The sequence below is a fragment of the Xenopus laevis genome, chromosome 3L (genome assembly GCF_017654675.1).
Source record: "Xenopus laevis strain J_2021 chromosome 3L, Xenopus_laevis_v10.1, whole genome shotgun sequence".
In the NCBI taxonomy this organism is placed as follows: Eukaryota; Metazoa; Chordata; class Amphibia; order Anura; family Pipidae; genus Xenopus; species Xenopus laevis.
Genome location: NC_054375.1, coordinates 47,423,574 through 47,435,582, shown reverse-complemented (window position 1 = coordinate 47,435,582; position 12,009 = coordinate 47,423,574). Strand labels below are relative to the sequence as shown.

Below are 12,009 nucleotides of genomic sequence, written 5' to 3'. Positions count from 1 at the left end.
AATATTTTATAATTCTTGTTGATCAGCTCTCCAGTTTGGATTTTTTAGCAGCTATCTGGATGCAAAGTTCCAAATTATCCTACTAACCAGCCAGTGGTTTGAATGAGAGAAAGGAAAATGAACAGGTGAGAGCCTGCATAGAAAAATAAGTAATAAAAAATAACAATAAACTTATTGTCTCACAGAGCAATAATTTATGGTTTCCGGGGGGGCATTGATACCCATTTGAAAGCTGAAAAGAGACCGAAGAGGAAGGCGAAGAATTACTTGAAGCTTTTACTGTCTATCATTGTCCTTAAACAAATTTTTAGCACCATGTCGAAAAATCTACAATGTAACTGTTACTATATCACAGGGCCTCATTCCAAACCCTGGTTGCTAGGGTTAATTGAAAAAAAAAACGAGTGGGTTTAATGTAGCAAACACTGGTCCTCAAGGACCCTTACCTATGGGCATTTTTACCGGTGCTCCTAGGTGGTAAATTGTTTGTGTGTCCTCCTCTAAATATGAATTAATTGCCCCAAGTCACCTCTATGGAAGTTGGCATTGGAAGGCATGTAAATGCCTGGTCTGCTGTCCACTTTTCCAATGTTACCAGCTAAGTTGCTCCTCCTTGCTTTGCACTAGCCAGCAGCAGTTTCTTCACCTTAGTAGCTTTTTCTCCCACCAGAAGACATCAGCAACCAAGCTATTACAGAAATTGGTGAAAGGTGATTTTATATATTGAAATCTTTTGTAATAAAATAATATAATTGTGTGCAAACTATCATTGATGCATCACCCAGTGCCCAAAGACTTTGCTGGATTATAGTTTTCAGACTTGTCTCAACAGAAGTCTGTTTCTGTCTTTCTCATTCCTTTTCACAAGTCTTGTCTGGACAACACATTTCAGACTAGTCTTTTACTTGTGTTTTAAAGAGAACCCATGCAACCAATCAGCAGATAGTATTTACTGGTCAACTTTCTAAAAACAAATATCTTATTGGTTGCCACAGGTTACTGCTCCTGGGCAAACTTAGCTCATTTTATTTCATACGGGGATATGATTTTTATTATTTCTTGAGCTAAACAGGGCAAGCAGGAAAACTGAAGCTACTTCGTGTTTGGTGTTTGCGAGGTAGATAATTAGATTCTCAATGCAGAGATAACCTCCTTGCACAATGGAAAATTTCCATTAGACTTATTGAACGCTACAGTTATTGGTCATATACACACAGACACCCAAATCGTTGCAATTCACATTAACAGACTGGATATACAGTATACACAACAATTCCAGATAAAAAAAGTTCAGTAACAGGATAAATCGTATGAACTGCATGAGATACAAAACCTAAAACAGCATTTGAATCCAAGTTTTGGTTTTGGATTTTTGGCAGAATCCGAGCCAATTGAAGGTTAGTACACATACAAAATAGGGCATGATGCATTTGTTATATCACCGTATGACTTTTTTCCAAAGATGCTGTATCTAGTAGCTTGTTTCATTAGAATGATAATGATCCACTCCAGGCACTTTTAAATGCAGGTGCCATACAATTAGCTTTGAACAGCCTACTGCAAGAAAAAGAGCAATTTAGCACCTATTTGCCCCATTATCATCAGGGTCAAGAGAGATCAGATATTATCTCACTAATGGCATGGGTTTAACTGATATCTCACTTATTTCATATAAACTAAATGTGTTCTACAGGCAATTGCAATCATACTGTGTTTACATATGTGCTAAATTGCCCCAGTGCAGCCGAGCATAGCAACCAATTCGATCTTTGCTTTAATTTTCTAGCATGCAGTAGATTGTTGAAAGCTAATTGCTGTGTTAGGGCTCTTACAGACGAGCGTTTGAAGCTGCGCTCCCCAGCGTTCCTATTTTATGCGTTCAGCCGCAGGAGTAGACGCATTCAGTTTTTTTCAATGCGGCTGTACTCACACAGGCACATGTAGGCACCGAATGCAGGTTGAGACGCAACATGCTGCATTTTTCCTGCATTCGTCACCTACATGCGCCTGTGTGAGTACAGCCCCATTGAAAAAAACTAAATGCGTCTACTCCTGTGCTCCCCTGCGGCTGAACGCATAAAAACGGAGCGCAGCTTCAAACGCTCGTCTACAATAGAGCCCTAACTTAATGAGCACTAAAGTCAGGAGTGGATCATTAACACCCTAATGATAAGTGATTAGTCAATAAATCTGTTAACATTTTACATGCTGCGTCGCTGCTCTCACAGATACAAATGACCCTAGCAACCATGCATTGATTTGAATAAGAGACTGGAATATAAATAGGAGAGGACTTAAAAAAAAAAAAGATGAGCAATACAAAGTAGCAATCACAATATGTGACGTACAGAGCATTTGCTTTTCAGATAGGGGTCAGTGAGCCCCACTTGAAAGCTGGAAAGAGTCAGAAGAAAAAGGCAAATCATTAAAGGAGACATATAGAATAAATGGAAAAACCCAAATTGTGTAGGCAATTATAAGTAATATATGGTGTTGCTTTTACATGGTGCTAAAAATGAATATTATCTTTTAGGGTAGAACGCCACGGTGCGGCTCGAGCCGACACGATTTCACCTTCACTTCCTGTATCTTCAAGACATCCGACACATCTGAAGCCGCACCATGGAGTTCTACCCTACAAATAGATTATTTATTAGAACCCCCTATAGATGTTGTCTGTCCCTGTCTGTGTTTCAAATGAGGGGTGGGCGTGTCCTAACCAGTCCCTGCCAGAAGCACAGTAGGAGGGGGACAGCCAATGACAGCCCTGCAGTCACATAAAACAGGCTTCAGTTCCCTGTCAGGTCCTGCTAGCTGCTGATTGGTTCCTCTCCTACAGTGTAGTGAACTGAGAGCCGTCTCCCCAGCACAGCCTGGGAATTCAGAGAGCAGGAAGTGGAAGGGAGGGATTAGGGTTTTTGCAGAAATATTCAATAAATCAGCCTGAAACACTACTTTTTAAAGCACAATTCTTTGATATCTTAATGAGCATAACACACTGGTACGTTCTTATTTTGTACACAAAACGTCTCCTTTCAAAAAAATAAAACTACAAAAAATAAATAATGAAGACCAATCGAAAATTGGACTGACCATTCTATAGCGTACTAAAAATTAACTTAAGGGTGAACCACCACTTTAAAGAAATGTATTGCGGAAGGTTGTCTTGGATTAAAAAAAAATTCTGTTTTAGGGTAGAGGAACCCTTTAGCCTCTTGCTGGACTACAGCGCCACCTAAAGAGATTTTAGTCTAAGAACATGTGGACTCCTTCTTCGCCTTCTCTATTCAAATGATATTCCTTTCTCTCCTGCATATATTTGATAAGGCATCCCCAGTGCAAGCGCTGTTTTTGCTATACTAGAGAAGGTCGCTAAAGGTAGCCCCTGCCTACAGCTGTCAAGCTATGGATGATGCAATTTCCACATGGCCGTGGACGTCTCGAAATATGAGAACTATGGGAAATGTAGTTCGTAAAGGAACATTACGCGACGCCTAAATGTAAAGCGAAACTACAGTGACCAGCGTACCTTGCGCGCGTAACAGGAAGCTTCCTTCTAGGAGCCGGCAACGTGTGTCAGGGAGCTGAGGCAGTGTATAGCTGTGCTTTGGGCCTGTAGCTGCTGGAGAGACTCACCATGACGGTCAGTGCGCTAGGGTTATGCCTGATGTTTGCTTTTGGTTGGGTCGGGGTATAGTGTTCCCTTGCATTCCTGAACCAAGGGGAAATAAACCACAAATTGCAGTCAGGGACTTGCGCTGCGTTCATTGGACACCCCGAGTGCAGCTGTTCAATAGGTGCAGTAAGTTCCATTAGAGAAGTGTTTAAAGGGAATCGCCACCCCGAATACGGGTTTTGACCTTATAAAGTATCATCCGAACTTAAGCAGCGTTGCGGTTTCCACTAATACTTGATCCGTGGTTTTTAAGTTATTTGTAAATGCAATTGCCAGTGAAAGCGGCATTCGCATATCCCTTTGTATTCGCTGGGCCTGACTTAACAGTGATGCAGTGTTACTAGAATTCCCCCCTCCTCCAGGTCTGTTAATCAGCTGGCTTCTGCTACTTTCTTTCAGGAGTCAGGGGCAGCAGTGCAGAAGGTGGAGACACTGCTTTAACATTTTTAAGTATACATTAAAAAGCGGCTTTGAATGACATTTATTTTTGTTGTTTAAAGTGTTTTTTTTTTTTTGGTGGGGATCCCTTTTAACAGCTGCCTTTGGGTTGTCCAATAAACACAGTCCCATCTCTGCAACGTTCAGTTTACCTTTCCTCCCAGTGTGTAACAGCTGTTTCACTTGGCCATTTTAGTAAACAATTGTCCTGCTGTCTGCCCTTACCTTTTGTTGACTTGTCTGCCTCTTTCCAGCTTTCAGATGGGGGTCACTGACCCTGGCAGCAGAAAACTGTGAGGCTGCAAACATTTTTGATATTGTACATTTTATTTCTTATCTTTTTACACTACCTCTTTCTCATTCAATCCACTGCCTGGTTATTGGGGTAAAGTGGACCCTACAAGCCAGCTTGTTGCTAGGGATGCTGATACAGATAGGTAATAATACAAATATTTCCCTTTATGGGCAAGTCAACCCCAAAATAAAAATGTTCCTAATAAAAGAAAACATAATTCTAAGCAACCTTCCACTATACATTCATTATCATTTTGTAGTGCTTTTAAAGGAGACATCGGATAAATGAAAAAACCCTAATTGTGTAGGCAAATTATAAGTAATATGGTGTTTCTTTTACATGGTGCTAAAAATTAATATTATCTTTAAAAATAGTCCCTTAATAGGATGTTCTCTGGCCCCTCTCTGTGCTTTAAATGATGGATGGTTGTGTCCTAACGGTCCCTACCAGAAGCACAGTAGGAGGGGGACAGCCAATCACAGCCCTGCAGTCACACAAGCACAGACAGGCTTCAGTTCCCTATCAGGTCCTGCTAGATGCTGATTGGTTCCTGTCCTACAGTGCTGTGAGCTTATAGCCGCCAGCTCCCCTGCACAGCTTGTGAATTCAGGGAGCAGGAAGTGGAAGGGAGGGTTTTTCACAGAAATATTCAATAAATCAGCCTGAAACACTACTTTTTTAAGCACAATTCTTGTATATCTAAATGAGTATAACACACTGGTACGTTCTTATTTTTTACACAAAATGTCTCCTTTAAAAAAATAAAAAAAACTATAAAAATAAATAACGACCAATTGAAAAGTTTTGTATGATTGACCATTCTATAGTGTACTAAAAGTTAACTTAAGGGTGCAGTGAGCCGAGAGCCCCTGTACAACCTGGGAATTCAGGGAGCAGGAAGAGAAGGGAGGGATTATTAGGGTTTTTGCAGAAATGTTCAATAAATCAGCCTGAAACTACTTTTTTAAGCACAATTCTTCAATATCTAAATGAGTATAATGCACTGGTACGTTCTTATTTTCTACACAAAATGTCTCCTTTAAAGTTAATTGTAAAAACATTTAATACTGAAAGCAGCATTAGCTTTACTCCCAGTTGTTACTTTTTAATTAATTTTGCAAAAGTCTTGGTTCCCCAGCAAAGACAGGTCTGTTAAATAGCTGCCCTGTCTTACATTGTATCAACAGCCTTAGACATCAGGGCAGAGAATAGAAAGGGACAGACAAAAACGCATTCAACAGCAATACATATACAGATAACTTAAAAACCATAGAAAATTTGTAATGAAAGCATATTGCAAAGTTGCTTAGAATAATGCTTTTTATTATGGGGTTGACTTGCCCTATAATCAGTGTGTTGTCTGTATTCTGGGGGTCTGTCGAACAACCAGGAAGCATTATAAATCCAAAGCTGAAAAGAGGCAGAATTAAAGTAAAAAAATAACCCAGTTTCAACCTACAGCGAGGTCATTTTAATATACAAATTATGTGGATTCCCAGATATAAAGGGCATTTCCCATAAATGAATACAGCCCCGTCTGTATGGTTTATGGGGCTGCTTCCCTAAAACATTGACTCTTGCATCACAATCTATGAATGTGGCTAAATGCAACAAACAGCCCCCACCATGAAATCTTACAACTGTCCCTCTGGCATTTGCCAGAACCCACAGATTGCCAGTCCGGGCACAATTACGCAGAGAGCAGTTGTATGCATATAAGATATAAGCCGTTTTTGAACTTATGTAATTTCATGTTTAGTAAAAACTCTCTTATATTTCTAATGTCTTTCACAGGAGCGAAAAGGAACAGCTAAAGTTGATTACCTCAAGAAGATTGAAAAAGACGTACAGGCAAAGTGGGATGCTGAGAATCTATTTGAAGTCAATGCCTCTGATCCACAGGCTCAGAACAGGTAGATTGTACTTGGCTTAAAATATCAAACATCTGTTTTTCTGAATAACAACTGAAGCAAAAGGTTGTCCTGAGCATTTTATCATTCATTGCAAAGAGGAGTCAGAATTTATAATAATAAAAGATGGGTAGTATTTCATCAGAGCACTACAGGACATATTTATAAGCGATTGTGCATAAACAATGCCTTGTAACCACCAACACTGTGTATAGTGTATTTTTACATTGTATGATTTACACCACCTCTTTGTTAACTCTTAGTATAATGTAGAAAAATCGATATTCTGAGACAATGTGCAATTGGTTTTCATGTTTTATTATTTGTAGTTTTTGAGCTATTTAGCTGTTTATTCCTCAGCAATCTGGTTGCTAGGGTCCAAATTACCCTAGCAACCATGCATTGATTTAAAATAAGCAACTGGAATATGAATAAGGGAGGGCCTGAATAGATAGATGAGTCAAGAAAAAGAATCAATGACAAATTTGTAGCCTTACAAAGCATTTGTTTTTTAAGATGTGGTCAATGACCAGAAGTTAGAAAAAACTATAAAAAAAAAATAAATAAACAATGAAGACTAATTGAAAAGCTGGCTATTCTACAACATACTAAACATTAAAGGGATACTGTCATGGGAAAAAACATTTTTTTCAAAATGAAGCAGTTAATAGTGCTGCTCCTGCACAATTCTGCACTGAAATCCATTTCTCAAAAGAGCAAACAGATTTTTTTTATATTCAATTTTAAAATCTGACATGGGGCTAGACATTTTTTCAATTTCGCAGCTGCCCCCAGTCATGTGACTTGTGCCTGCACTTTAGGAGAGAAATGCTTTCTGGCAGGCGGCTGTTTTTCCTTCTCAATGTAACTGAATGTGTCTCAGTGAGACATGGGTTTTTACTATTGAGTGTTGTTCTTAGATCTACCAGGCAGCTGTTATCTTGTGTTAGAGAGCTGCTATCTGGTTACCTTCCCATTGTTCTGTTGTTAGGCTGCTGGGGGGAAAAGGGGAGTGGGTTGATGTCACTCCAACTTGCAGTACAGCAGTAAAGAGTGATTGAAGTTTATCAGAGCACAAGTCACATGACTTGGGGCAGCTGGGAAATTAACAAAATGTCTAGCCCCATGTCAGATTTCAAAATTGAATATAAAAAAAACTGTTTGCTCTTTTGAGAAATGGATTTCAGTGCAGAATTCTGCTGGAGCTGCACTATTAACTGATTCATTTTGAAAAAAATGTTTTTCCCATGACAGTATCCCTTTAACTTTAGTATGTTAGCAGGGATGCATCAATCCCTCCACCAAATATGCCAAAATGCCAAACTCAATCCTGGCCCTACCTTGCTTACATTTATCTCAGTATTGTAAACGTTTAAATGTAAACTTTTTCTGTATTGGTTATATTGTAGAATTAGATTTTATTTGTCTATACCAGGAGTGCCCATACTTTACTAATGCGAGGTCTGCTTCTAGTGATGTACCATTATGATCTACATCCATAAAAGTATTGTTAGTATTCTGTTCCATGGAAAATACTACATAAATATAGATTGATGAGGAAATGTATATTGCTATATTTAACAAACAACTATTCCTTGTGTAACCTTAACAGAATAAATATCTGAATGAAAAGCATGAAACAGGAGGGAGATTTAAATAAGCTGTTTGAGATTACTGATCACCATCTTAGAGCAGGGGCACAGGGGCAGATTCGGGGGGGGAGATTTAGTCGCCCGGCGACTAATCGCCTCTTCTGTGGGGCGACAATCTCCCCGAACTGCCTTCCTCCTGCTATAATGAGAAAACGCCAGCGCCAATGCACTGGTGGCGCTTCGATTTCCGAAGTCGCCTGAAGTTGCATCACAGGTGCATTGGCGCTGGCGTTTTCTCATTATAGCAGGGGGAAGGCAGTTTGGGGAGATTGCCGCCCCGCAGAAGAGGTGATTAGTGGCCAGGCGACTAAATCTCCCCGAATCTGCCCGTGTGCCCCTGCCCTAAAGGTCTACTGTTAGATCCCGATTTACCTTTTGGGCACCCCTGGTCTATGCACCTTTAATCTACTTTTGTATAATATGAGAATATCAAAGTCACAGGGAGCAGATGACTTGCTTTAAAACACATGACCTATTAAATCATGTCTTCACACTTCCTTGGAAACATATCTTAAAGTTACATAAACTTGGCCAGCACTCCAGACTCGTTCCAAATGAAAAAGAGTTTATTGAAGTCAAGAGTCCTTAGCTATTGTGGCCTGTGCTCTTGACCTCAATAAATGCCTTTTGATTTGAAACAAGTTTTTTAGTGATATCCAGGATTATGTAATATTGTGAACCCAGTGGAGAATGGCTGCTGTGGGAGATCTGCCCAATAACATTCATAGTACAATGACTAATTTATGATATCATCTGCTAGTGTGCTACCCAGCACTAAACTCAGTGGCCCCGTATATAGATGTATTTGCTTAATTACAGTGGCGTTACTATAGAGGAAGCAGACCCTGCAGTCACAAGGAGGCCCGGGGAATCAGGGGACCTGGACTATTGGGTTTGCTTCCTCTATAGCCAACGAGCAAACCCCCCCCAATCGAATAGCTTTGTTACCTGCGACGGCGAAGGGGGCATAAGTCAGGGCGGAGGCAGGGCAGAAAGTGGGCGGGAGGATGGGGATCAGAGTTCGCTGGGCCCCTCTGAAGGTTTTTTTGAAGGGGAGCCTGGAGCACTCTAGTTACGTCACTGCTTAATAAGCTGGAATATTATTAGTATATTTAAAGTGGCTTTATAACAATTTAATAATCAAGTGTGTTAAGATCTTATTAGATATGTGGTGTGCTTATTTGTTTATGATGTGACGATAATGCTATATGATTTAAATTATATTACAGCACAAAATACTGTGTATCTAAAGCTCTGCAAAATGTAGGGTTATTTTATTAAATGGCTATGCAAAGGTGAAATACCCCTTAAGGTAAAATAGAAATACACACATTCTAAATTCATAATTTTCTCAATTGGTACAAATTTAAGGAGATTTCATTTTTAAACAAATAACCATTATGTGTTTTGGCATATTCCCCATTATGCATATCCTTGTGTACTTAATGTATTACTTTGTAGAAATGCCAGTTTGTTTTCTAAAATTGTTCTGTTAACTTCCTCAGCAAAGGCAAATACCTTGTAACATTTCCTTATCCGTACATGAATGGACGTCTTCACTTGGGACACACATTCTCGCTGTCTAAATGTGAGGTAAATGGCAACATATTTCATTTAACAGTCATGGAATAGAAAGTAGAGGAGACCGAAAAATTGTCTGGAAGCAATGGGATGAAACAGGCAAATTATGATCCTTTCACTTTAAAACTTTGACTGATCAAATTAATCAGAAGGGGGCTCAACACATCTATTCAGTCCCTGTGTGGCCATCTTAAAAGTATAAATGGTTCCTGATGAAACTGACTGGGTATGAAGTTGGGGTGGTCTGTGTGTGCACCATGTTGCTGTCTGCCAAGTGTTTATGGGACCCTGAGTACTTCGGGAAGTTCTTTTCAATTGAGGCACAGCATTTACTACCCCCCTCCTCAGCAGTTGAAGCACCGTCCACTGGCAGATGACATTTTCTAACCCTTAGATCAGTGATCCCCAACCAGTAGCTCGTGAGCAACATGTTGCTCTCCAACCCCTTGGATGTTGCTCCCAGTGGCCTCAAAGCAGGAGCTTATTTTTTAATTCCAGGCTTGGAGGCAAGTTTTGGTTGTATAAAAACCAGGTGCACTGCCAAACAGAGCCTCAATCTAGGTTCACAATCCACATAGGGGCTACAAAATGGCCAATCACAGCCCTTATTTGGCACCCTAAGAACATTTTTCATGCTAGTGTTGCTCCCCAACTCCTTTTACTTCTGAATGTTGCTCACGGGTTCAAAAGGTTGGGGATCCCTGCCTTAGATTGATAAATCTGCCAATATTCATAGTTCATAGATAGAGGTTGAGATTGTCCAGCCAGCATAAATGTACTGAAGATCATACAAAATATAATATATCATGGCCAGACTAATGAATTAGGCTAATTAGGCCTGTCACAGCTTGGGCTTCCTGCTATTGACTTACACAGCAACCGTCAATCACGACTCAAGATTGAAAAGTAAAAAAAGAAAAAATTTATTATTTGCTTTTACCTAATGATCAATGTCTTCTTGAAGTAGCTCATTTTATTACATTTTATTTTATAGTTTTCTGTTGGCTATCAGAGACTGAAAGGCAAAATATGCCTCTTCCCATTTGGCCTGCATTGTACTGGCATGCCAATTAAGGTAAGTGTACAAGCTTCAATTGAATCCATTGTATAGTAGTTTATCCTAAAAGGGTCTAAAAGAACAACATAGTTCAGCAATAATCAAGTGCAGAGGAGACCTTCCACTAGTAAATAAATTATGCTGCCTTTAACAGTCAGTCAAAAGGCCACGTACTGTCTTATGATAACCGGTCCTAGAAGCATGTAAAGGTGACACTTGCTAGCTTTCTCTGTGATCTAAGATAACAATATCATTAGCTGCTTACATGCTCAACGTATTCAGTAATAATCAAACTCACTGTGTGGTAGTGTCTTTTAAAGAGACAAGGGATGTACCGAATCCAGAATCTTTCTGCCTGGCCGAACCAAATCCTAATTTGCATATGCACGGGACAAGGAGGGAAATCGTGTGACTTTTTGCCACAAAACAAGGAATTAAAAAAAAATTTTTTCCTTCCCACCCCTAATTTGCATATGCAAATTTGGATTTGGTTTGGTATTCGGCCAATCTTTCGCTTAGGATTTGGGGGTGCGGCCGAATCCAAAATAGTGGATTCGGTACATCCCTAAATGAGACGTCTACTGCAAAATGCAAGCCATGCAAAATTAGTTCTTTATATAGTGAGAAACTAAGTTTACTTATGTAACTGATCCTATTAATACCTGTCTTTTTAGGCTTGTGCAGATAAATTAAAAAGAGAAATAGAGTTGTATGGCTGTCCACCTCAGTTCCCAGAGGAAGAGGAGGAGGAGGAAGAAGAAAAGCTAGCAAAGAAAGACGATGAGGTGGTAATCAAGGACAAAGCCAAAGGAAAGAAGGTAAGGCATGGGTCCCCAACCATTTTTTTTACCTGTGAGCCACATTCAATTGTCAAAAGAGTTAGGGAGCAACATAACCATTTGAAGGTAATGGGGTGCCAAATAAAGGCTGTGATTGACCAGTTGACAGCCCCCTATGTAAGCTGACAGTATAAATGAGACTCTGTTTGGAAGTACACCTGGTTTTGATGCAACCAAAACGTGCCTCCAAGGCAACAATTCAAAAATAAGCACCACTGTGAGCAACATCCAAATGGGGAGCAAAATGTTGCTCACGAGATACTGGTTGGGGATCACTTAGGTAAGACATCCTGAGTTCTCAGAAATCTTATTGGATGGTTCTGGGAAGTTTCCCAAATGATGACTGTCCATTGCAAAAAAATCTTCTGCTTTTGCATGGTCAGGCTTTAGTCTAAAACTCCCCATAGATGCAACGATTCTTCTTGCCGAACGACCGATTTTAGGGAAGTCCGACCAATCCTTCGAAATTATCGTGCAGTTAGTGCGATTCGAACGATCGTACATCTTACGGCCGACATCTGTTAGGAAATTGATCGGCCAGGTCAAAAAATCTTTGTTGGT

At 39.9% G+C, this 12,009-nt stretch overlaps 1 protein-coding gene across 1 annotated transcript in view; it reads left to right on the top strand.

Moving 5' to 3' along the window:
* Positions 1-3,544: 3,544 nt before the first annotated feature.
* Positions 3,545-12,009, top strand: part of lars1.L (leucyl-tRNA synthetase 1 L homeolog) — a 31,809-nt gene continuing 23,344 nt past the window's right edge. Inside the window, 5 exon segments of the mRNA NM_001093924.1 lie at positions 3,545-3,643; positions 6,204-6,322; positions 9,477-9,564; positions 10,547-10,627; positions 11,284-11,427. Coding sequence (NP_001087393.1) covers positions 3,638-3,643; positions 6,204-6,322; positions 9,477-9,564; positions 10,547-10,627; positions 11,284-11,427 — 438 coding nt within the window. The 5' untranslated portion in view covers positions 3,545-3,637.